At 44.8% G+C, this 21,972-nt stretch overlaps 1 protein-coding gene across 1 annotated transcript in view; it reads right to left on the minus strand.

Annotated features, from left to right (window-relative positions):
• LOC143182349 (uncharacterized) overlaps nt 1-21,972 on the minus strand; it is a 302,950-nt gene that overhangs the window by 6,485 nt on the left and 274,493 nt on the right. The window contains exons 7-8 of the mRNA XM_076383302.1: nt 15,042-15,135; nt 9,431-9,628 (exon numbers count right to left, since the gene is read on the minus strand). Coding sequence (XP_076239417.1) covers nt 9,431-9,628; nt 15,042-15,135 — 292 coding nt within the window. The remainder of the gene's footprint in view (nt 1-9,430; nt 9,629-15,041; nt 15,136-21,972) is intronic.

Below are 21,972 nucleotides of genomic sequence, written 5' to 3' on the forward strand. Positions count from 1 at the left end.
CACAACATTAACCCTCCCCGAAAATGACCAATTAGCACTTTACTGCCTCGCGAAACGCAACCTCCTACCGCGAGTTGCCATAAAAAGCAAACGTGAAGCCACTGATACATCGTCCAGCGTTGTCTGCGTCTACTTTACGGCGATTTTTAACGACCCAGGCAACGCTGACGCCGAGCAGCGTGGATTAAATCTTCTGTAGAGGAAACTAACACACCCATCAAAGATTGCAGAAAGTAATCCCACTGTTGCGCCCTTGATTCATCTTAAATTGACGACTCTTGGTAAACATCTTCGAGGTTACCCAAGAGAGACTCTCAAAGAGACGATCGAGTGGCGAGGCAATAGTAGCTAACTAACGTGGAATAATGTTCACGCGAGGACACGCACATATGATGCGGCAGAGGCGTGGCAATATCCATAAAAGGGACCAGGGAAAGCAATATTACTGGCATCTGCGCCTGCTGCGCGATGGAGACTGCCGAACGTTTGGTATGGTACTCGGAGGAAATAAAAGGACGATCCAACGAGAGAGGATCTACATCGCAAGATGTAGAGGCGTAATGGATGCTCGTAGCGATCCAGCGAGCAGCTCGTCGCGATTCTTTCCCGCGCGGGGGTCCGAACGCCACTGTGCTGGATAAATCGTTTTTCGACGCGGTTCGAATGCTACTATGGACCAATCTCGCCCCTTGAAGGGGAGTCTGTCGAAGGGGCAGTAAAAAAAATCTGTTTCCGCTTTTTCGACTGACTGCGATACACGGGGAGATCGTTTCCAGGAATACCTAGGGTCTGGGGAATGGTACTGCGCCCTTTGGGTCTGAACTTGGGGGTTGGTGGTGGTTTAGTGGAGGAAAGGGGGTTAAATGATGGAAGTGGAAGGGAAGGGGTTTTGGGGAACATTGTGGATTTGGGTTTTTTCGATTTCAGGAGGAATTAAATTATGAGCAATGTTTAGTGAGGACCTACATAAATTGCTTTGAGTTGACCAAGCAAACATTGTGAAAACTTGGAAATGTATTTGTGTAACATTTTGTTACCTTGTGGTGCAGATTATGAATGCAAATTATGAGGTTTGTATCGATGCTAGGGAAGACTTGAAGCATCACTTTTCTGAGGAGAAGGAAGGAAACCCAGTCTTCAATTTTCCCGTCCAGTTATCGTTTTTCATCTCGTGACGAGCATGAGAACGATAATCATTGCTCGTCGTATCGACCACGGATCGGCTACACCGGAAGCGATAATTCGCTTCCGAGGGGGATCGATAATAGCTTCTCAGCGTGTCGCAGCTTCTCCCTATAATTCACTCGGCGACGATCTAGCGGCCATTGGCATTTCTATCTGCGAGTAACGACTTTCGCGCATGCATAATGTCATAGATAAAATCGATGGAAATCTTCCACGAGTTAGCAAGTCGAACAAAGTGAAACTAACTTCGTTCGAGAAGTAGTTGAAGCATGTTCGTGTCTAATAAATTATTTTTTACTGTAATCTATTTGTACTTGTGATTTGATTTAGATAGAATAAATTTGTCTGTATTGAAAGCCTCATGTTGTAAATTTTATTAACTATGTTTGAGTACCTACTCCTGTTCCAACATCTTCAAATTTCTAAACTCACAGTACCAAACCCACCCCTTGAACCCAAACTTATGAACCCTCTAGTAAAATATGTGTATTACCAAATGACAGGTAACCTCAGATTTAATACATTTCCTCTCATTCCAAAACCTGAATTATTCCCAGACTTAAACTACTTTGGAGAAAAGGGACATCTGGTAAAACGAACACGAATCCAATTGACCCTGCTATAATACAATTTCCTCCACATGATCCAGTTCTTTAAAATCAGCTCCATAGATCTGTATCCGTAAGACAAAACGACCTCCGTCACATTTTAACAAAAAGTTCGACCCAAGACCTTAATTAAAATCCAAAATACAGAATTAAACCTCTCAGAAAGAAGAAAGACCATTAAAAGAACAACAGATAAGAAACTTTCACGCGCCAATATTCAACAAAAAAGTACGTACCCACTCGCAAGATTAATAATTCATCATTAATCAGCAAAATACCACAGCCACGCAAACTCAGCGAAGTACTCTCTTCATCCTGCCCACTGGACCTTCCCTCATCTCTGAACCGTGCCTCGGCACACGCCTTCCAAGCAGCCCATAAACGCCAGGACGAGGAGATAGTAGGAAGCCATCCGTTGGAAAGAGGAAACGAAGAGGAGAAGGAAGAAAATTAACGAACGCCCCTGGATCCCGTATTAAAGTGGAAACAGTCGGTGCTGGGAGTGGCGGTAGACGTGTTTTACGCGGCCGTACGTTCGCCGAAATAAGTGCGCTCCGCGAGGACCGCAGCCTCGCTGGTCTCGCGGGGGTGTGCGACGACGGAGGTCGAAGGGTTACCTCGGGCTGGAGGAGGGGCTGGTGGGGGCCGCGGGGGAGGTCGTAGGTCGCCGAGATCCCGAGGGAACCAAGGAAAGACTCGTAATAAGCGGCTGCGAATATTCGTCGTCCAACGCGAGACTCATGACTCCGTCTTCGCTATAACTCGAGGATCCGTGGGGAAACCCGCGGCGGCCACGTTTCGCGTATTTTTTCAGCGGCCCCTGGAAACCTGGAAAAACTTCCCCATAAATCATTTCTGCCCGTAATAAGCGCGGGGATACTCCTTTAACCTTATTTATACGAGAGGGAAGAAATTGCCCGCCGCTTTTAATTCGAACTGCCTTTAATTTAATACCGAAGAATTATTGCTGACTTCTACCCCTCGATGGGTCCCGTTCTGCGATTTTTAAAGACTTGTTTTTTTCGTTGAACTGTGGCGGGGAAATTAAGATATTTTAACCCTTTGTACCCTGAATTGTGTTGATTTTTGTTTTCAGTGGTGACTGGTCCAGGTGCTTTGAGGCTGAGAATATTGAGACAATTTTTGAGGTACAGAAATTGTATTAGGAATGTTGATGGCGTTATTAAATCTATTTGTTGGAAATATTTTGTATGGATATAATTGTTTATGGAACACTTGGTAAAAGATATCAGGATAAAAAGGAGGAATTATGGAGTCTCTGAGTAACTAATGGTTCTTGAAATAAAATATTAATATTTTATGAAATACTACAAGCAGAATTCTAAGAGACACCATCCATTTATACCAACATTTTAGTGCAAATGGTACTTTAATGTACCCCCAGGACATGAAGTGTTAATTAAACGGAAAGTTACTGCATCTTTTCATAAAAACACGCCCTCAGGATAAGGAATTTGTGCGAACGGAGGTTTACCAAGCGAAATCTTGCGAAAGGAGGAAGAGGATAATACGTATAGCATCTCACGCGATGCTCGCAAGCTGTGATAATCCACGAGAGGGCCATTAAAATTAACTTCACGTATTATTCTTTCATAAGACTTACTCTCTGCGCTGCTTGTTTCTGCAGTTCCTAATCCACACTGTACCTATAATAGTTTCTTCCTTTTGCTCTCTGACACCAGCCACTCCCGACTTCACCTCGCGGTTTTTAATTGCACTCCTCGTCGATGAAGAACACCACTCAGCAACTAAGCCTCGACGAAGGATTCACCTGTTAAACCCATGACCACTAGACGAGAACAGTGGATCGTTTAGAATTTAGAAACTAGTCGGTTAGGGTCCGTCTGCAACGTCTACCAATTGCTCCACTTTTACGATGGCCCAAAAATGATTGCCCCCGCGTAAACCAACAATTTGCTTCCTGGCCTCGCGTCGTTAAACTCTCGAGTGACGAAGTGAGGAAAGCTGTCGTTAACAAAATGACCTCCGATTCCTCTTCTACGAGGAACGGGGATGGGGCAAGCATGGGCCATTGCTCGCTGCCATTTGCTCGGAACCCAGCCGGTACGTAAGACGACGGTTTTCTTTAATTGCCTACTGCACAGTGGAGCCTTGGACCGTGTCCCCTCGTAAAAGTTACTGTCTCTGGTAAACGATCCGCCCGCTGAGCGGAGTCCAGGAACAGAGAAAACGAACCACGTAAGAACGCCAGGGGCACGAGGAAAATGAATCGGGACATACTGGTCGATCGATGAACGAATTTCCTTTGGATGCTGGTCGAACGGTGGATGAGAATTTAGAGGGTAGAGTGATTGAGGTAGGAAATCTTTTGCTGCAAAGTGGACAGACATTTTTAAAGCACGAAGAAAGCTTAATTAGAATAGAAATTAAGGAATTATATTCAGAAACTTTACAAAGTATTGAAATGTTCCAATACTCAGATATTCATACGTTCAATACGCACTACTCTATTTAAAAAAAAATGGTTGACCATATAAAACAATAATTATTCTCAAAACAAGTTTTATAAAATCTATCTCTCACAAAATATGTCTCCATAAAAAATGAACACGTCAAATAGTTTCCCACCTATATCACCAAACCACCGAAAAAAGTTGAAATTCACCTGCCACCCTCGTCACGAAAAAAAAAGACAAAAATAGAATTAAACTACCACCAGACGTGCATACTCACTAAATAATTCAGTCGTTAATGGGTCGAAGTCTGCCGTCCGAGAGGAAGTAGGAGCATAGATGTTTCTGGCCGCAGATGCACCATCGGTTACATCCCCCAACCCCTAGTATCGATCCCGTATACTTTCCATACGCGATATAAACGCAAACATGTGGCTTTGAGGTTATTTAATCGAGTGTTTCGGTCGGCGAGCAAACAAATTGATATTAACAAATAATTCTGGAGCACAGGGTGCTGCAGACTCGCCCCTGAAATATCAGAAACATTTCAGAGTGAAGGCGTGTCTGTGCCACGGTAAAGCCTGCTCTCTCTAGGCAGTCGTGGCGGAAATAAAATATCATTGGGAATAATCGGCCCAGCGATCGTCGACGGGCGAAAAGGAAATGTGCCCGCGGCGAGGGAAATGAAATAAATAAAAATTTCTGCGCAGCGGATTCCTCTCTTCGATTTCCCATCGTCGGGCCCTTTTAACCACTCTGTAAAACAAAAGAGCGAAACATTCCCGTTCGCGTTTTAATGTACACGTTAAAAGCCGTGCGCTCTGGGTGAAGTCGTAGCTCGAACGTTTTGTTTCGCCCGCCATTACTCTCCGTCTCCTGATCCTTATCTTCCTTCTTATCCGTTTTATGCGCGATGCGACGGAGATGCACGAAACAATAACCGTGGCGCTTAGCCCGCGATGAGAATTATTGCGAGTCCCTGTTCGCTGCGCGGAGACTCCCTGGGAAAAATATTCGAGGAATCTTTTTTTCATTCATCTCTGGTAGCATTCAGAGACGCGAGATTCCCTTGGAATGTTCTTTGAAATATTGGTGTTGAAATATCGACTGTGTTCTGTAATTCTTTAACCCGCTGTTCGAGTCTTATCGCGAGATTCTATGGACCTGGAATTTCTTGTCTGGTCCTGCTCGAAGGGATGACAAATGGATCTGACTGATACTTTAATTATTTATAGTGTTTGGTTATGAAAGGTTACTGAATTTATATTTCTTAATTTCGAAGATATTTTACTTTTTATATTGAAATTGAAGCCTACGATGATGGTATTAATTAGTTGGTTCGATTCGAGCAGTTCAATTACTCGAAAAAGTAATATCCTCCATGTCTGACCATGACGATCATTTTCTACTTTTGCGCTCAATGCATCAATTGTATTCATAAAAATAGAAATTCAGGACCTTAAAACTTCTGCTATTCACTTAAATCCTATGCTCAAATATTCGAAACGAATTCCACATCTAATCGAACCAAGCTCGAAACACTCCGAGGCGTGGCGGAATTAAAGGGCAGACAAAGTGCGTGGTTGAAAGGAACAAAAGTGAATTACCGCAAAGACGGCACTCTCGTTCCTAGGCTGGGTCCCGTCGAAAACTTTAAATAATTACCAGGGCTAGGATTATCGAGTCCCCAATGGGGAAGCCGAAGTTCGAGTCTGTGCAGGCGAAGAGCGAGACGAAGGAGCTTTCGCTTCCCAAAGCGTGCGGAACGAGAGACACGGAAAGTCGAAACGAGAAGCCGAGGGTTGGGCGAGGGCTTACGCAGCCAAGACAGACCTGGGGATACGAGTTAATTATTTAATAAGCTGGAAAATTAATTGCACCGCTTCTTAATTAGTTAGCGTTTCGGGAAGTCGGAAAGAGTCTTCGGCGCTGCTGGCGGATTCGCACGCGGGCGTTACAGAACTGAAATCACCGCGAAACTTAGCCTAGGAGCACTGTGTGTTTTTCAATCAGAGGGGAAGGAACTAGCGAACTCCTTGAAATTTACCCTGTACTTTGAGTCTCAAAGGGGAACCAACTTCTAACCCTGCGGCTGTCGCAGATTTCGTAAAAGACAAACATAAAATTTGTTTATATAAATATTATTAAATAGAAATGCTAGCTATAACAGGAACCAGTAAATCAGAAGAAAATATTCCACTTGCTATGCACCTAAAGTAAAGGCTAGGGATTTCTAAATATTTTCCTAATAAAACTGTCCTCAAAGTCACTATGACTTGAGAATATTAATATCACGAGATGGATGTTAATTATTTCACAAATTTATCAGCTGAGGATTCTAATTAATTTACGTCAAACACTTCATTTTTTTCACAAATACCCCGCAATCTCTGATGAACTTTTTAGAATCTCAATCTCCACTGGATCAAAGACTGACGTGTCCCCTCCAGCAGGACGTCGTTAAAAGTATGCAGTGCGCGCAAAAAATTGGCATCACGTTTATAGGCTAGTATCCCAGCTCGCAGCAAAAAAGACTCCCGGCGTTCAGGTTCGACGCGGGAGCGAAGCCTGGCACGCGACTCCTGCGTTAATGTCAGCTGAAAAATTTACAACGATCCTAAACCCTTTGAGATTACGACCACCTCGCGTTTACCCGTCCCCGCGATCGTGATAACTTCGGTTACATTGTACGTCCTGGATCGTTCCTCGACGCGTGCGCACACCATGTACCGTAACTTTTTAATTTCGAAGTTCAAGCTTAACAGCCCGCCGCGTATCTGTCCGATAATTCCGCCCGTCGAAGTGCCCAATAACCCTCGATCGTCTTTAAAAAACAGGGAAGCATGAACCACCCCCGCAGATGCGTTTTCGCGATAGCTTTAGTCGGCGTATTTCCTGGAACAACATAGCCCACGGTTCATAAAATAATTATTCCCGACGACGATATGGAAATGCGTTCCTCCTCGAAGGTTCAATGATCTCTGGGGATAATCTCGAAGAAGGGGAACGATAATTAAGTGGAATTTTCAATTTGGATTATATGGTAAGTAGTATCGGTGTTTTAATCGGTGACCTGATATTCTATTCTAACCAAGGATTATAGTCAGTATAACTTTCAGGAAAGTATTTTGAGAACTTGAGTAGATGAATTTAATGGTAGAATTGACATTGCTTTGAAGTTATTCTTTGTAGAAAATATGTCTGATGTGAAAATGAAATGCGTCTGACATATGGTTGACTTGTACTACTGACAGAGCGCAGATAGCCAAATCAGCCAGGGTAGTAACAGTAGATTAAGTTTTGAAGTCAGGCATATTTTATGCACATTTCCTGGAAGTAGTAACTCCCAGGAAATGAAGTTTCGATCGTAACTTCGTTATTTTTCATTTTAATTTTACTTTAGACCTGTCTCATTGCAGTAGTTGTTCTGGGAGAAAATTACGCTAACCGAATTAAAATTAAAGGCTTAAAATTTGACTTCTATAACTTCTTATGAACGAATTCCTGAATTACTCAGAATGTAATAATGAATAGTATTCTCATCCCAAGCAAAATTTTCAAGTCGAATTAATTATTAATAGCAAGTATCTTCATCTCACATTCGAGTTAATTTCCTGGGGTCAAGGAGCTCATTTCTCATAGTATCCTCCTGTGTTCCCACAAGTGCACCATAGCATCCACCCTTCGGTTTCTTATTAGTCCTGCGAGGTCCTCGATGTCTCCACGCTATACGGGAAACAAGGGAAGAAAGTACGAAAGAGGAGGGAGGGAAGAGAAATAATCTTACCCCTCAATTTTACGGACCAACGAGTGGACGACGTGGTCCGTGAAGAAGCCAAATGACGGACCAGGACGATTCCTACAGCTTTCTGCATATTACTCGCGGGTTCTGTCGTGGACGCGAGTCCAAGGACCATAGGAAGCTCTTGATAAAAAGGTACGGTTTTATTCTTAGGTTCTCAGCGATGCTCCATCGGCATTATTATGGGCCATTCTTGAGGGCTGAGCATGGACAGGGAATTCGAGGACCAAGTGGATGCAATACGTGATTTTCGAATGTAATTTCCATTGGGGAGAGCTTCCGTTCTGTTGGGGTGGAGCTTAAAGTCTTGCTGCGGGAGGAATGCCCTTAGAATATTTCTGGTATTTTCTGAACTCTACGAAATTGACTTCCTCTTTAAATAGGAAATATTCGATTCTATTTTGCACGTTTATATTTTTAGCTTTAACTTTACCTTCTCGGTATTATTTTAGTATTTTGGTGAGTAATATTTCAGTGGAGAATTCAGGAAATGAAACTAATAGAAACTGTCAATCTACCATTACCAAGTGTATAAATACCCTAAACTAAATGTATCTCTTGAACCCGACTCAATTTTCAGCGATCAACCCTTAAACACGAGTCCCCCATAACTCATTACCTAATATGGTTCCCAAATTCCCAAACTCACTTTGCACGTCCCAGAAATTAGTCACGACTTCCAAGGTCACTCAAACGTCAGAATCCCCGTCAATTAATTCAAAACGATCGCGCCCACCCGCATTGTTCGCGGCCCCGAATTAATTGCGGCAAACGCTCCAACCCTATCGCGGAAAGGAGCACCATCAGGGAAACTTTCAACCCCTCTGCAAATATATCTAAGACGCTGTTCTCTCTGCCCGTGGTTGGCGCGAATCCTGCTCTGGCGAAAGAGACAAGGGGGCTAGCTGAGGGTGTCAGAAGCCTTAAAACTGATGGCAGGGACAAGTGTTTCTTACGACTCAAGTTTCTTTGACGCCAGAGGAACACAATGCTATCTTGATCGGTTGTTCAAGAGAAGAAACTTTGGCTGAGATTATACTGAGAATATTACAAGGAATTACATACAATTTCGTGGGACACGAAAATTAAATTATTTAATCGCCATCAATTTGCTCCAGAACATAGTTATTCTTATAGTAATCTATAGACTATGAATTTTTATAAAATTTCTAATCACAGTTAAAGAAAAATTTGCTTCATTTTTCAAACACCAGTCTTGACACTTTATATTTCATACTTTCTATATTCTTGAACAACATATGCGTCTTGTACCCTTTTACAAGTTTCAGATCTTAATAAATGCCTAAAAGTCCACAGTCTGCTAATCTACTTATCTAATTTAATATAATAAATTTGTTCTACGTTCTTCATACAACCAATAAAAAAGGAAATTCACTCACCATTAGCATGAGCCGCCAGAAGGTCCCTCAGCTGCTGCTGTCCCGTGGTCAATTCCACGCAGCTGACCCTAACGCTGAACCTGGCCCCTGTCCTCTGCCTCTGCTCTGAGATCCCGCGGAACAGCCACGCAATAGCGCAGGGTATCGCGCCGAGAGTGTGTCCCGCCTCCGGTGTGCCCAGCATCGTGTGCGATTTGCCTGCAACGAGGGGAAAATATCCGCACGATTTAACACCGGTAACCAGTAGCAAAATCCCCATTACACCATGGCCAGTGTTCGTTTGCCATTTCGAAACAAACGCTGCCGTTCTCGCCGATTAATTCTATTCTTTCTGCGGCGGGGCGAAGTCAGCGTGAGGGATGGGGGTCCAGCGAGAACGCGGGCTCGATTGCGTCGTCGTGGGGGCAAACAGCCCGAGCGTTTACGTTTGTTTCCGCCGCTCGCTTTTCCAGCGACCGCGTGTGTGCCACCAAGGCCGAATCGATTTTCGGCTGCCTTTGAAAGTGCATCGCTCGTGCACGCGGCAAATCTGCAGATCGTCGCTGTACCAGCGCCAGCCCGCGACTGATTTGTGGCCCGGTCAGACGGCAATTAATTTGTTTACTATTTACTGTGGGGCGAGGTGGGAACACGGCGCGGCACTCGCCGCGATAAACGCTCGATCATAGTTGCAACCCGTAACGACGCGCGTCAACGAGGGGGGCGACTGGGAGGGTGTCTAATTTATAAGCGGGGGATAGATTGGAACTGATTAATTCGGTTACGTTACAAGTTCACGAGGCGCGAGCGCTCGACGGCTGAAATGGATGTAACCGAGACTGCAGAGCGGTTTGACATTTATGCGTTAACACCTGCCATTGTTTATGCAATGGAAATTTCGTAACCGCCGCGTATTGTTCGGCTGGTGCTATGTGTCTGATCATGATGGGACTTTACTACTTGCTAGTAGGTGAGCACTGGACTGTCCGTGATGGTGGTACTGATTAGTTGATTTGATTTTGACAGTTCAATTACCGGGAAAAGCAATATTCCACGTGTCTGACCATGGCGATCCTTTTCTACTTAAACGGGCATAACAGGAACTGCAGCATCCTTTACGCCACTTGTCATTTATTTTCCTATCGAATAATATATTGCCACGCTATATTAGTGATTACTGCTGTCCCTCAACAGAGCATGAACTCAAGAACTAAACGAAAATTTATATGTTCGTTAAACTATCACCTGACCGCGAACTCTAAAGAAGTGGAACTTCGAACCGCGCTATGAAAAAAAAAATAAATCGGGCATTATTGATAGGGAGATGAAAGAGTCTTATTAAAATCGTGAAACAATAAGGCGAGCACTGTTCCCCGCAGAAAGGGGAGAAAGTGACGGGCTGAGTAGAGACGGGGACCGAGAGAAAAGCGTAAGGATTCGAGGGTCCTGGAAATGGTGAAATAATGAGAAAGCAGTGGCAGCCGTCGCTGAATCTTAAGCGTTATTTAATTGTTTCGACGTGGGACGTTGAATTATGTTGTTATTTAATTAGAAAGTCGGGGAAAAAGAGTGGACTACTCAGTTGCTCTGATTTTTCTCAAGTTTCGCTGACACAAATTAGTTGAATCTAATCGGAGCTTGCTAAAGTGATTTCGTTGAATACCTGGCTACAAGGGTAAGAGTTGACAATGGTCAAGGGAAACCACAAACTTTTTTCTTAACTTAAACTTTAGTTAAAAAATTATTACATTAATTTAGCACATGTCCTACATTAGAAAAATCTGAAAAGGATTCAGTACACTTTCTAACTAAATTTTCCTTGAAACTTATTCGAACTTCTCTAGCACACTCACTCCGAAAATCATTCAATAATAGAAATCTACTCAAAATAAAATTATTTGAAACTCAATCACAAGTAACTATTCGAAATTTCTGCATCAATTTATTGCAACCACAGTCCCTCCACCATTCCAAAACGATAACTCAATCAACACGAATATTCTCATGATTGCCCCTAAGAACTACCCAGAGATATTGCAGCCAATAGCAGTAGCGAGCCGATTCGCACGTGGGAGTGCGGAAAAATTCCGCGAAAAGTTTCGTCGGCTCGTCGAGGGAAAGGAAGCAGAAGGAGGCGAGAAACGTTCTCAGGGAACAGCGTCGCGGAAAACTTCTCCAGCGCTCGCGTACGAGTGCTTTGAAGCCGACGCATCTGCCGATTGGAATTCCCTTCGAGTTCACCCTTTCCCCCAGCACCAGATCCGTATCTCGTCCCGTCGATTGCGTTCGCGAGATCCGCGGTGGTTCAGGTCTCGCTGCCTCCGTGAAATCAACAGAGGATGAATGTCTGATGAAACTGAATTAAAACTACTAGAGACGCGCTATTATCACACTTAATTCTAAGGGAAAGATTTTAATTTTTAACTCTCGACTGGAGGGTAAATGATATTAATTTTGTAACTTGGAAAATGCAACAATAAATATGAGAGACTTGTAAGTGGAGTTACTGTTAATATCTGGAATTGAAAAATATTATAATTGTCTGATAAGACGTAGGATGAATGCAAACTGAAGATAATTGACTTGAATATTGAACCAGGGTTGTTATATAAATTTTCTCCTGGGTTATAGTTGGGGAAATTGATAGATGGAAGAAGAAATAAGAAGTGTTCTATTGGTATAGTTCAAGTTAATATTAAATGAATTAAAACAAGTTGCTACTTCATGTTTTCTACCATTATGAATCAGACATACTTCGCTGAAATAGATTAAGGCTGGATCAAAACAAGTGAAGAGCCAGGGGATGCCCATATGTGGTATAGATTTAGACTGTAGATCTTAGATCCTAGAGAGGACAGCAGTTATTTCTCTCCCACTGTATCCTAGAAGGGAATTCATGTGGCAACTTTGCATGGAACGCTAGTATACCTTACTTTTGGCAAAAGAATCACATAAAACTGTATTCCACTTGTCCCAACCCCTACCCTGCCACATAGCCCTCAAGTCCCTCAATCGAGACTCTATTGTATCATTCGTAACCACACAAACACAGGCAGCCACATATGAGAGGCATCTCCAAGCGTCACAAAAGAAGCACAGACAACCCAACTAATCGCAAAAGAAAGTCCTCATCAGCTGATCGAACGCCATCGATTTCGCTCGAGTGATTTGCACTTCAAAGCCCTCGCAGGAGGAACGTATCAAGAACCCGACTCGAGACCCCGTTCCTTTGCAGATGTCAATCGAGACTCGCGAGAAAAAGTTGCGTATATCGTCCACTGTGTATTTGCATTTGCGTGTCAAAGGGGTCGCGAGTCCTCCGTCGGTTCTGTTGGTTAATCTGCTTCCTCAGTGGATTCTCGCGTTAAAAAGGGTTCGACAGCGTGTACCTTAAGAGCCGCGGCTGATGCGGGGTAATTAGCGCCGTGTTAGAGAGCACAAAAGGCCACATTGTCTGCGCCCTGTGCAGACACTGTGGTTGCTCCACCCCCTTCGTCATAATTTTCCGTACGACGAGTTACTTTCACAGAGGCACAGAGCGTTCTTCTTTCTTCTCGGTCGCTTGCTCGCGTCGTCGATTTCGCGGCTGCCCGAGAACCGAGAAAGTACCGTAAGATCCTCGTCGAGGCTTCGTTCGATCTCTCCGCGTTCGCGTGGGCTCCTTTTCACCTCGCGGTTTCACCCCCTCTGTCTCCACTTCGTGTCCCTCCCTTTGTCCCTGGGCTCGGTGTTCGTCTCTGTGTCAAAGTGGAGCGCGGCGAGGTAAAGAGTTAGGGGAGTCGGGCTACAAAGAAAGGGGGACGGAGAGAAGAGTGACACAGAGAGGAGGCAGGGAGGAAAGTGCGTTGTCGTAGAGATGATCAAAAGCAGTTTGCTCGCGGACTCGCCTCAAGTATCTGCGCGCAGGGGATGAAAGTTCGTTCGGCTTCCTTCTACGTCTTTCTTCTCTTCGCGTTTCTTTATCTTCGCCCTGTAGACTCTTATCCACCGACCCCCTCCCGCCCTTTCTCGCGTCTCCTCTCTATTGATTTTCCCTCGCGGTAAATTTCACTCGATTCCCTTGAACTCGACGGGGATTATGACGATCGGGACCCGATCTTGGGCTCCTGGAGAGAAAACGGGGTGGCCATGTGATGAAACGGAGAAGCTAAGTGAACTTGGTAAAGGGCAGTCAGCTATGGATGAAGTTTGCTGGTTAATGTTTGAGAATATCAAGAACATACCACTGCTGCTTTAAAATAAAATTATTTAACCCCTATTTCTACAAACATATCACAAATTTTTTAATAGCTTTCGTAAAAATTAGATCTACAGTTTAACACTGGCACTATCAAGTCATGTGTACCTTTTCCAATTTTTTAAGCAGAAAGGAACGAGAAAAGAAAAAATAAATTATTAAACCATCTCTGTAGACTCCTTACCCAAGAAAATTAATATTTACGATCAGTGATGAGTTCACTTAAAATATTAAAATAAGTTACCTACACATTGCACATAGAATCTCAAAGAATTCCATAAAGTAAAATATTCTACACCTCCTAGTTTTCATTAAAAAAGCTTGAAACTATTATTGCGGTAGAAAAATCAACACACAGTCACTCTTTCATCTAACATCCACATAAACCTCCCACATTATCCACTCATCCCCAGAAAAAACATTTCAAAAACTATTCCACTTTCCATTCCCTCGCTGTGCCTACTCCCCCGACAAAAACGAGCTAATACCTCCGCGAGAACTTCACCGAGCAAGTGCACAGAAAAAGCTAACGAGTCTACCGTAGAAAATTCGCATTGGAGTGCTTTTCCAGGTCCCCAGAGCAATCTCCCTGACGTTTGGAATCGATACAGAGAGCGACGCAGGCAAGTTTAATCGGTCTGTTCGCGAGGCTCGCCATAAATCCGTCAGCGCGGAAGTTATTCCCGCTGAAAGTGAAGCGAGACGAAGATAATCTCCGGTGTGCGTTAAGATTCGAAAGGTAGGAAAGGGGAGCGTGTCCTAGTAGCATACATTATCCCCTTTCCTTTCGTCTTCGTCTTCTCCCTTCCGCCACCCTCGCCCACCCTGCCTCGCCCCTATTCACTCCTCGTCCATTTCCCTGGGCCGCAGAACGCGGCCTCCGATCCATCCTTCCACGGCCGAGAAAACCTTCCTTCCCCTCGGTTTCCTCGCATAATCATGCATTTGCATGCAAACTCGATATCACTACTTAAAATGTAAAACAACTCTCGCGTCTCGCCGGCTGGGTATCCCCCGCGCTTGGCTTCCTGGAGAACGATGAAAAGCGAGCGGCAAACGAGCGGCGAAAGGACCAGGGGGTGTGGGGGATGGGAAATGTCTAAATAAAGAAACAACGTCGCGAATGCTTCGCCTGTCGAGGCGAGCTGGAGGATGGGGAGCAAGTTTCGAGGAGACTCTGTGTCCTGAATAATACAGAGGATATTTCACCCCAGTGGAGCGAGGTACGGGGTGGCGTAATTAGAGTTGAAACGTTCGATTTCCAATGTGCAAACACCTGTTTACGCGAGACTCTCGGGGTGTCTAATATCTGGGACGTGAACGCAGAAACTTTGCTACATTATTGGCGTCACGTGTCGAGATATTTAGGGGGTTGAAAAGTAGTTTAGGACTTACCCAAGCCAGCGTGGCCGAAGCAGAAGAGGCAGCCATCTGTGCCGTTGATGACGGCGTGAATGACGTCGGTGAGGGCACTGGAGCAGATCTCGGTCTGAAAAGAAACAAGAAATTAGTCACTATTCTTACGATCAATAATTTTCATAATTTAGTTCCTGGGAGTTGATCAGATGATACAGTTGCGTGACTCATCCTCTACATACTACACATTCTGACAATATTTCTAGTTCTAGTGTTAGAATATCCCCAAAACATCCTCAAGCAAAATCACAACCCTCATCACAGGGCTCCAAAAAAGAAGACCAGACTCCACCCACCCAAAAACGTTTTCAAATTTCAAATACAATTCCTCTATCCCACCCAACCCCTAACAAACTGGGTAACGACGTAAACGCTCGTCGAGCACGATGGACGCGATTTTAATTGCCGCCGTCGCGATGGGATGGGCGCGCTTCATCCTATGGAAAGGAGGAGACGTCAGGACATTCGAGGGTAACGACGGAGCTTAACTTTAAAGTGCTTAAGAAAGCGTTTGCAGGGCGGTTTAATAAACGCGCGTAACGTCCTCGCCCCCAGAAGAAACGAGCGAGAGGATAGAGAAAAGGCCGCGAGGATTACGGGAGGAGCGGCTTTGTTTGCTTTTAATATATTCATAGACTGGAAAAGTCCTCTTCGGGGCCTGGGGAGAAGCGAGAGGACACGGCGCGCGATCCTTGGGGGATGGGGGGTGGCTCCATCGCCTCCACCCCCCGTTGTTTTTCGCGGCGGCGTAGCGGTCCTCGCGAGTGGTCGATAGCATCGTGATTTTCGAGGGTGCAACGATGTCGCTCGCAACGATGGAATCGTCGATCGAGAAAGAGCCTCGCGGAGGGTGCAAATCGTCGAAGGGTCGCGCGTTCCAGGGGTGCCGCGAATTTCCTGCGGAAGCAAACGGGGAATTTCCTTCTCTCCTGCACTCGACTTGCCTCGGTCGATCGATGTATAGACATCGTCCTCTATCGCTCTCGCAAGGGTTAGCAAACGCTTCGCGACCGGAAGGGCGACGGGGTTGAGGGAGGAGGGAGGAGGGGAGCAGGTTGCAGGGAATATCGAGAGGAGGATGAGGACGTGTCGATACCTCGACCAAACAAGATTGAAATCTTCGTGGACGAGAATCGGATGAGTCTCGAGGCACGAGATGGAAAAGGGAAGATGAAAGTGGACCCAGGGGTAGGGGTCGAGCGGGGGAGAGGGCAGAGATAGTTTCTCAAGAGCTAACGCTGGAGAAGAGCCTTACGATTTGGATGGAAGCCCTTCGAGTTCTTTCTTCAGAGGAAACGGAAATAAGGAGTCCAGTCCCTTTTTCAATATGGTAATTCCAATCCGTCGCTGCTCGTTTGAAAGCGCGCTAAACCGAGAACGAATCTCCTCGATACGTCGCTTGAACAAGCTTCCGCGTCTTGTTACGTGATCGACGAATTTCCCGCGGAAGCGGAATGAACTCGCTTCAATCGTGATAGGACATTCCTTCGTTCCATTGATGGGATTAACCCTTTCAGGACGAGGCGTTTTCACTTGTTCAAGCGCTGGGAAAACGGAAATGGGAATTGTAAAGCTAGAGTTTTTTAAATGCTAGGCACAAGATTATTTAGAAAAAATATCTTGACTGCATTTCTTTGAAATATTAAATGAAAAAGAGTAGAGGGAATCTAACTAAAGAACCCAAGAATATAATTAAAAGGATCCACGTATTTTTTTAACAAGAAATTCAGTCAAAATCTAATAATCGTTCTCCAAATTGTTCTGACCCACATATTGGTGAAGAGACTATGTACAACTTAAAAATCCTAGGATCCTACTTTCTGAGAGCTTCCCTATTAATTGAAGAGTAATCTATAACAAGTTCTTCTATTTAAAAATCTTATACGATGCATCATACACGCATTTGACGAGGACGTATCAAAAAAAGGGCGCTCGTAGGATATATAAAGTGGAGGGGTGGACGCAGTCGAAAGAGGCGAAGAACAGGGGTACTCATAATTATAACGGGATCATCCCTAGGGATGTAACGAAAGGCAAACATATTTCGCGGCTACCTACACCCTCGAGAGACTCCCTCCCCACGAGTCGAACCCACGGTTAATGAAATACGTGACCGAAGCCTCCGTCATAATCTCAAACACTTGATTCTGCAGGTCCTGGCATCGAGAAAAGCGAAGGGTGCTCCCCGAGAGCATCCCTTCTACGTCGGGGATCCTTCGACTGCTAATGCGTCGAATTCAAATTCCGCTTTTGACCCTGGCGCAGGTTCAATTTCCTCTCTTGGAATTCGAACGTCAAGGACTGGTCTTACGAACCATTCTCGAGACTGGAAATGAGAGGAAGTGTAATGGAAATAGGTTCGATTGTGACTGAATGGAATAATGTATGAATACTTTAAAATAAGAAAGTATTAACTACCCTCAAGTAGGATTAAATAAGTTAGAGACAGTTGATTTAAGGTGGGTCTACAGTATATGTTATGTAACAAAGGTATATAACTTTTTAGAAAACAGAGATGGGACAAACAGGATACATACACGAATCTGCATAAGTATTTGGACACTTCTACGTTATTGGAAATTCAAGAAAAACCCAACTAAAATCAAATTTTACTTTCATACAGAGTGTCCCAGTAAAAATACCACCTTGACTACCGCTTAAACTGTAAGAGTAATAGAGAAACATGACTTCAGCGAATTCACCTACAGAGAAGTGAACCTGGCCAGATAATGCCCCCTTTAATACCAAACAATTCTTATTTAAAAAATGTTTCTATTATTCTTACAACTTAAACGATAACTATGGCGACAATTTTTACTGGGACACTATGTATAACATAAAATTAAATTCTCCAAAAACTCGATCTTATTTCCCAAAGCTACAGGTACTCAAAACCAGTTTACGCATATGAATAATATTCACCTTCCCCGAAACGAAAACCTGAGCGAAACAGATTCAGCTCCGCGACTCCGTATTGAACTGAAATCCCACCCCAGCCGAGGACCAAGAATTTAATCTTCAAATTTTCAAGCGAACTCATGGAAGCACGCTCTAGAAGCAGCACGGAATAATTACGATCTCGAGATGGTTCTCGCGCAGTCCATTCGCACTCCCGCGAGTGGGACTGCTTCCTCGGGGACTCTGAAAGCGTGCAACTCGGGCGACGCTTCCAAGCACCTCGTAAAAAATTCCCCGAGAAATTTTCGAGCGTCGGAAGAGCGTCGGGGAAGCACTTAAGAAAACGAAGCTGAGAGGCCGCGGCGCGAGCTGGGTTGTCAGAGGGTCGGCGAAAGTGGAGGCGAGTCGTCCCAGCGATTGAAAAAAATCGAGCATGAACCGACCGTCTCAATTACGCCCGCCCCCGCCTGGCGGACATTAATTTCGGCTGGGTGTAAATTAAAAGGGAGCGTAGGCATCGCGCGGTGTGACTTACAAGCGACGCCCCGTGTCATCGGCGACCCCGCGCTTCGATTCCGCTTGCAGGACGCGTCCTAGTAACGCAATATTGCCGCGACCGCGTGGAATACCAATGACACGGAGCGGGGGAGCTGGAGGGTGGCTCAAGACGACCCTCTGAGGAAGAACTCGCTGGGAAGACTGCACGCGTTCCTCCCTTTCTTTCCGCCGAGCCCTCGTCCCATCGCGCGGGCGAAATGTAAAACTCGTGTAAGAAAGTTCGAGGGAAGAAGATGGGGGAGTCCAGAAGAGACCTTTTAATGGCTGGAAATAATCGAACGACCCCCTTTCGCGGATCTCTTAATTCGCAAGTTTCCAGATGCCCTGTGTCGGTCCGAAACAGGTGTCGCGGGTTTCACATTTTCTTGGACCTCTGGCGCTTTTATAGCATCGTTACTTAGAGTCCCGTGGTACGTGTTATTGCTGCCTCTTGGAAGGGGAGGAAAAGAGGGTGGAGGATAGACAGGGAGACTGGTGGGTGGATGAGTCCTGCATAGGGTCTGTCGGAGGATAACCACTTGCGATGGAAATTAATTTCTGGGATATTGTTTTGAACGTATGTAAGTGAAATGTATGTTGGAGAGTAAGGTGGAAAAAGGGTGGAAAATTTAATCGGTCAAAATGACACTGCATTCGTCTCCTTCGTCCACCGAAAACTATTCGCCTTCTCAGGGTTAAAGAGAATTGTATGCAGGGTGGTCTACAAACTTGCAGGAAACTATACATTTTGTTTAACCATTTCACTGCTATGAACATGTATACACGTTTCATGAACTGGCTGCTACGAGCTCTATAGACATGTATTCACGCCACAATAATAGAGTATTCCGCGCATACGCGACCCACCCATCAAAAGCATGCAGCAGCGAGAGAATTAATATACTCAGAAAAAAAGAAGAATATTCTTGCTGAATCAAAGTGCTCAAAAAATTGTAATTCTGACAGATATTTTACATTCCATCCCTTCCTTCTATCTCCTACAGATTTTATAGTTAGTACCTAAAATGAGTCACTCAACAAGCCCCACCCCCGCCTCGCGTGAAAATTCAAGCCTACAGAACTCCAGCGTCATCCTCTCGCAATAACGAATAACCGTTTCGAGTTGAACACCGTCCCCAACAGACGTTAGCCAATTGTGAGCGTCTCACGTAAGCGGCACGGTTACGATAATTTTATGCGTCCTTCTTATTCCCCAAGAACGCGAGATACCGATCAAAGAAAGAACGCAGACGCGACGCGATCGCATTTGCATGCAGACGTAACTGGGCGCGTTTTAACGTGTACCACGACGTCGCGGCGTCGTTCGATGAAAATCGTATCAAAAACAAACAGACCCGAGGGTGCTTTTACGCCCTCGTCCCGCTGCGCGCTGGACTGCCAGTGCGTGCACACGCAGAAAGCTCGACCAGTTTGGCGTTCACGAGCCGATAATTCTGAAAATTGCGTCGCCATATGCGTGACATCCGCTGTTCGTTCAACGCACCGTGATCCACCCGCCGACTTACTCGCTTATAAATAAATTCCGATCGGATCGGGCTCGATCGTCGGCGAAAATACTCGCGCGTGCTCGCTGACCGATAGAGCGATACTATGGCGGAATATTTTGATGGAATCTGGGAACAATTTCGGGGAATGGGAATGCACGACTCGAACCGTGTCTGTGGAAGATATTGTCGAATTGTAACTAGTGGATATTTTAAAAATAAAATTCGTGCGAGTGAAATACGTAGATACTTTTGAAGCCTTATTAACCCTTTACCTTACTACTGGAAATCATAGATATAAGAGGAAATAAATTTTAGAAGCTTCTAATTACATTCTAGTTACAGGGATGTCAACTTAGTGTGCTCCATAAATTTATTTCGACAAGCAAGATTTATATTACACGCAGAGGGAACAGAAATCACACTGTAGAGTAGTTTTGAGGTCGAATATAAACATACCCCAGAGTCTCCAGTTCCCCAAAATTTCGTAGCATATAAATTCTGCCACTGTCTGCGCATAAATCAGCTCCCAAAATCACTCCGCGTCTCCTCCGAACCCTCCGCGCGGGGGTTGATCGTAGTCAGAATTTTCAACTCGTCGACGATTCCAGAAAATTCCGCTTCGCGGGAAAACTCTCGGGATAACGGGGAGGAAGAACTTTTTATCCGAGAGCCGACTCGTTTTCAAAGTAACGCGGTAAGACCGATCGCGGGGTCGGCGAGTCGCGGAAGGGTGAGGGGTTGAGGGGGAGGCGCGGAGGTTGAACGAGCGAGCCCCTACCCCGCGGCAGCTGGTGAAATATGTCGCGATTTACACGGGAGATTGGCGTCATTGGCGCCTGGGGAGCAAGCGAGAGCACCCTCGTGTCACCCCAATCCCCTCGACAGCGGTCTCCACCCCTAGCAGATAGCGTAGGCCCGGTCGTCGGATCAAAAAAGCACTCGCGAAATCCAGCGCGGTCGGTTAGAGCGAGACGAAATCGAAATCGTTAGTAACCCTATCCGCGTTTCCCTGCCGCCCTCTTCCGGCCTCTCACCCCCCTCGTTTCCTCGTTTCCTTCGCTCGAGTTTTGGGATGCTTGAAACAAACGTTGTTAAAAATAATTAAAATGCATTTGGAGCCGGAAAATTGACCGTCGACGGTAGGGGAAAATAGTCGTGGGCTCTTCTCGAGTTTCTGCTTTTTAACAGCCCCCGTGCCACAGGGGTGGGTCGACTGATGCGTCGAATTATGAGAAAATTCGGATTCAAGGGAATACAATGTCAGTTGGAGGGAAACTAAATGTGTGCGTGGGTAGTAAATTTCCCTTTCGTGTTACGTTACAGGAAGTACGTAAAAATTCTTGAAAAATTTATGGAATGTCTGATTACAATGGTTAGAAATTGTAAGAGGTGATTCTACATGGCAAAATAGGACGAAAATTGAAAATGACGAAGTTGATTTGGAGCTTCATTTTAAAGCTATTAATTGTTACAAAAATATGTCTGACCTGGGAAAAAATCAGTAGTATATGTCAGGCACTGTGAAATCAGTAGTACCATCTTGGATAAATCAGATACCGCGAAATCAGTAACGTAAGTCTGAATTAGCTAAACACTGTGAAATCAGTAGTATAAGTCTATGATTCGTCAAACATTTCGAAATCAGTAGTATAAGTCGCGATAAGTCAAACAGCGCGATATCAGTATAATAAGTCTTGATATGTTATACATCGCGCGATCAGTAGTAAAAACCTTGATAGGTTAGACATCTACGATTTCAGTAGAATAAGTCGTGAAACACCCTATCACCTGTCGTCAAACACCCTGTAATAACTCTAAGTATCCAAAATACAAGCAAATATGAAATTAGACATGTAAAAGATATCTCCAACTAAAAGATATAAAATTTACCTTAAACAGATACCTGAAATCCATATTCTTCCCTCTAACAATACTCAAACATTTTCGACTCTAATTTCCCATATTAA

Source organism: Calliopsis andreniformis, chromosome 8 (genome assembly GCF_051401765.1).
Source record: "Calliopsis andreniformis isolate RMS-2024a chromosome 8, iyCalAndr_principal, whole genome shotgun sequence".
Taxonomy (NCBI): Eukaryota; Metazoa; Arthropoda; class Insecta; order Hymenoptera; family Andrenidae; genus Calliopsis; species Calliopsis andreniformis.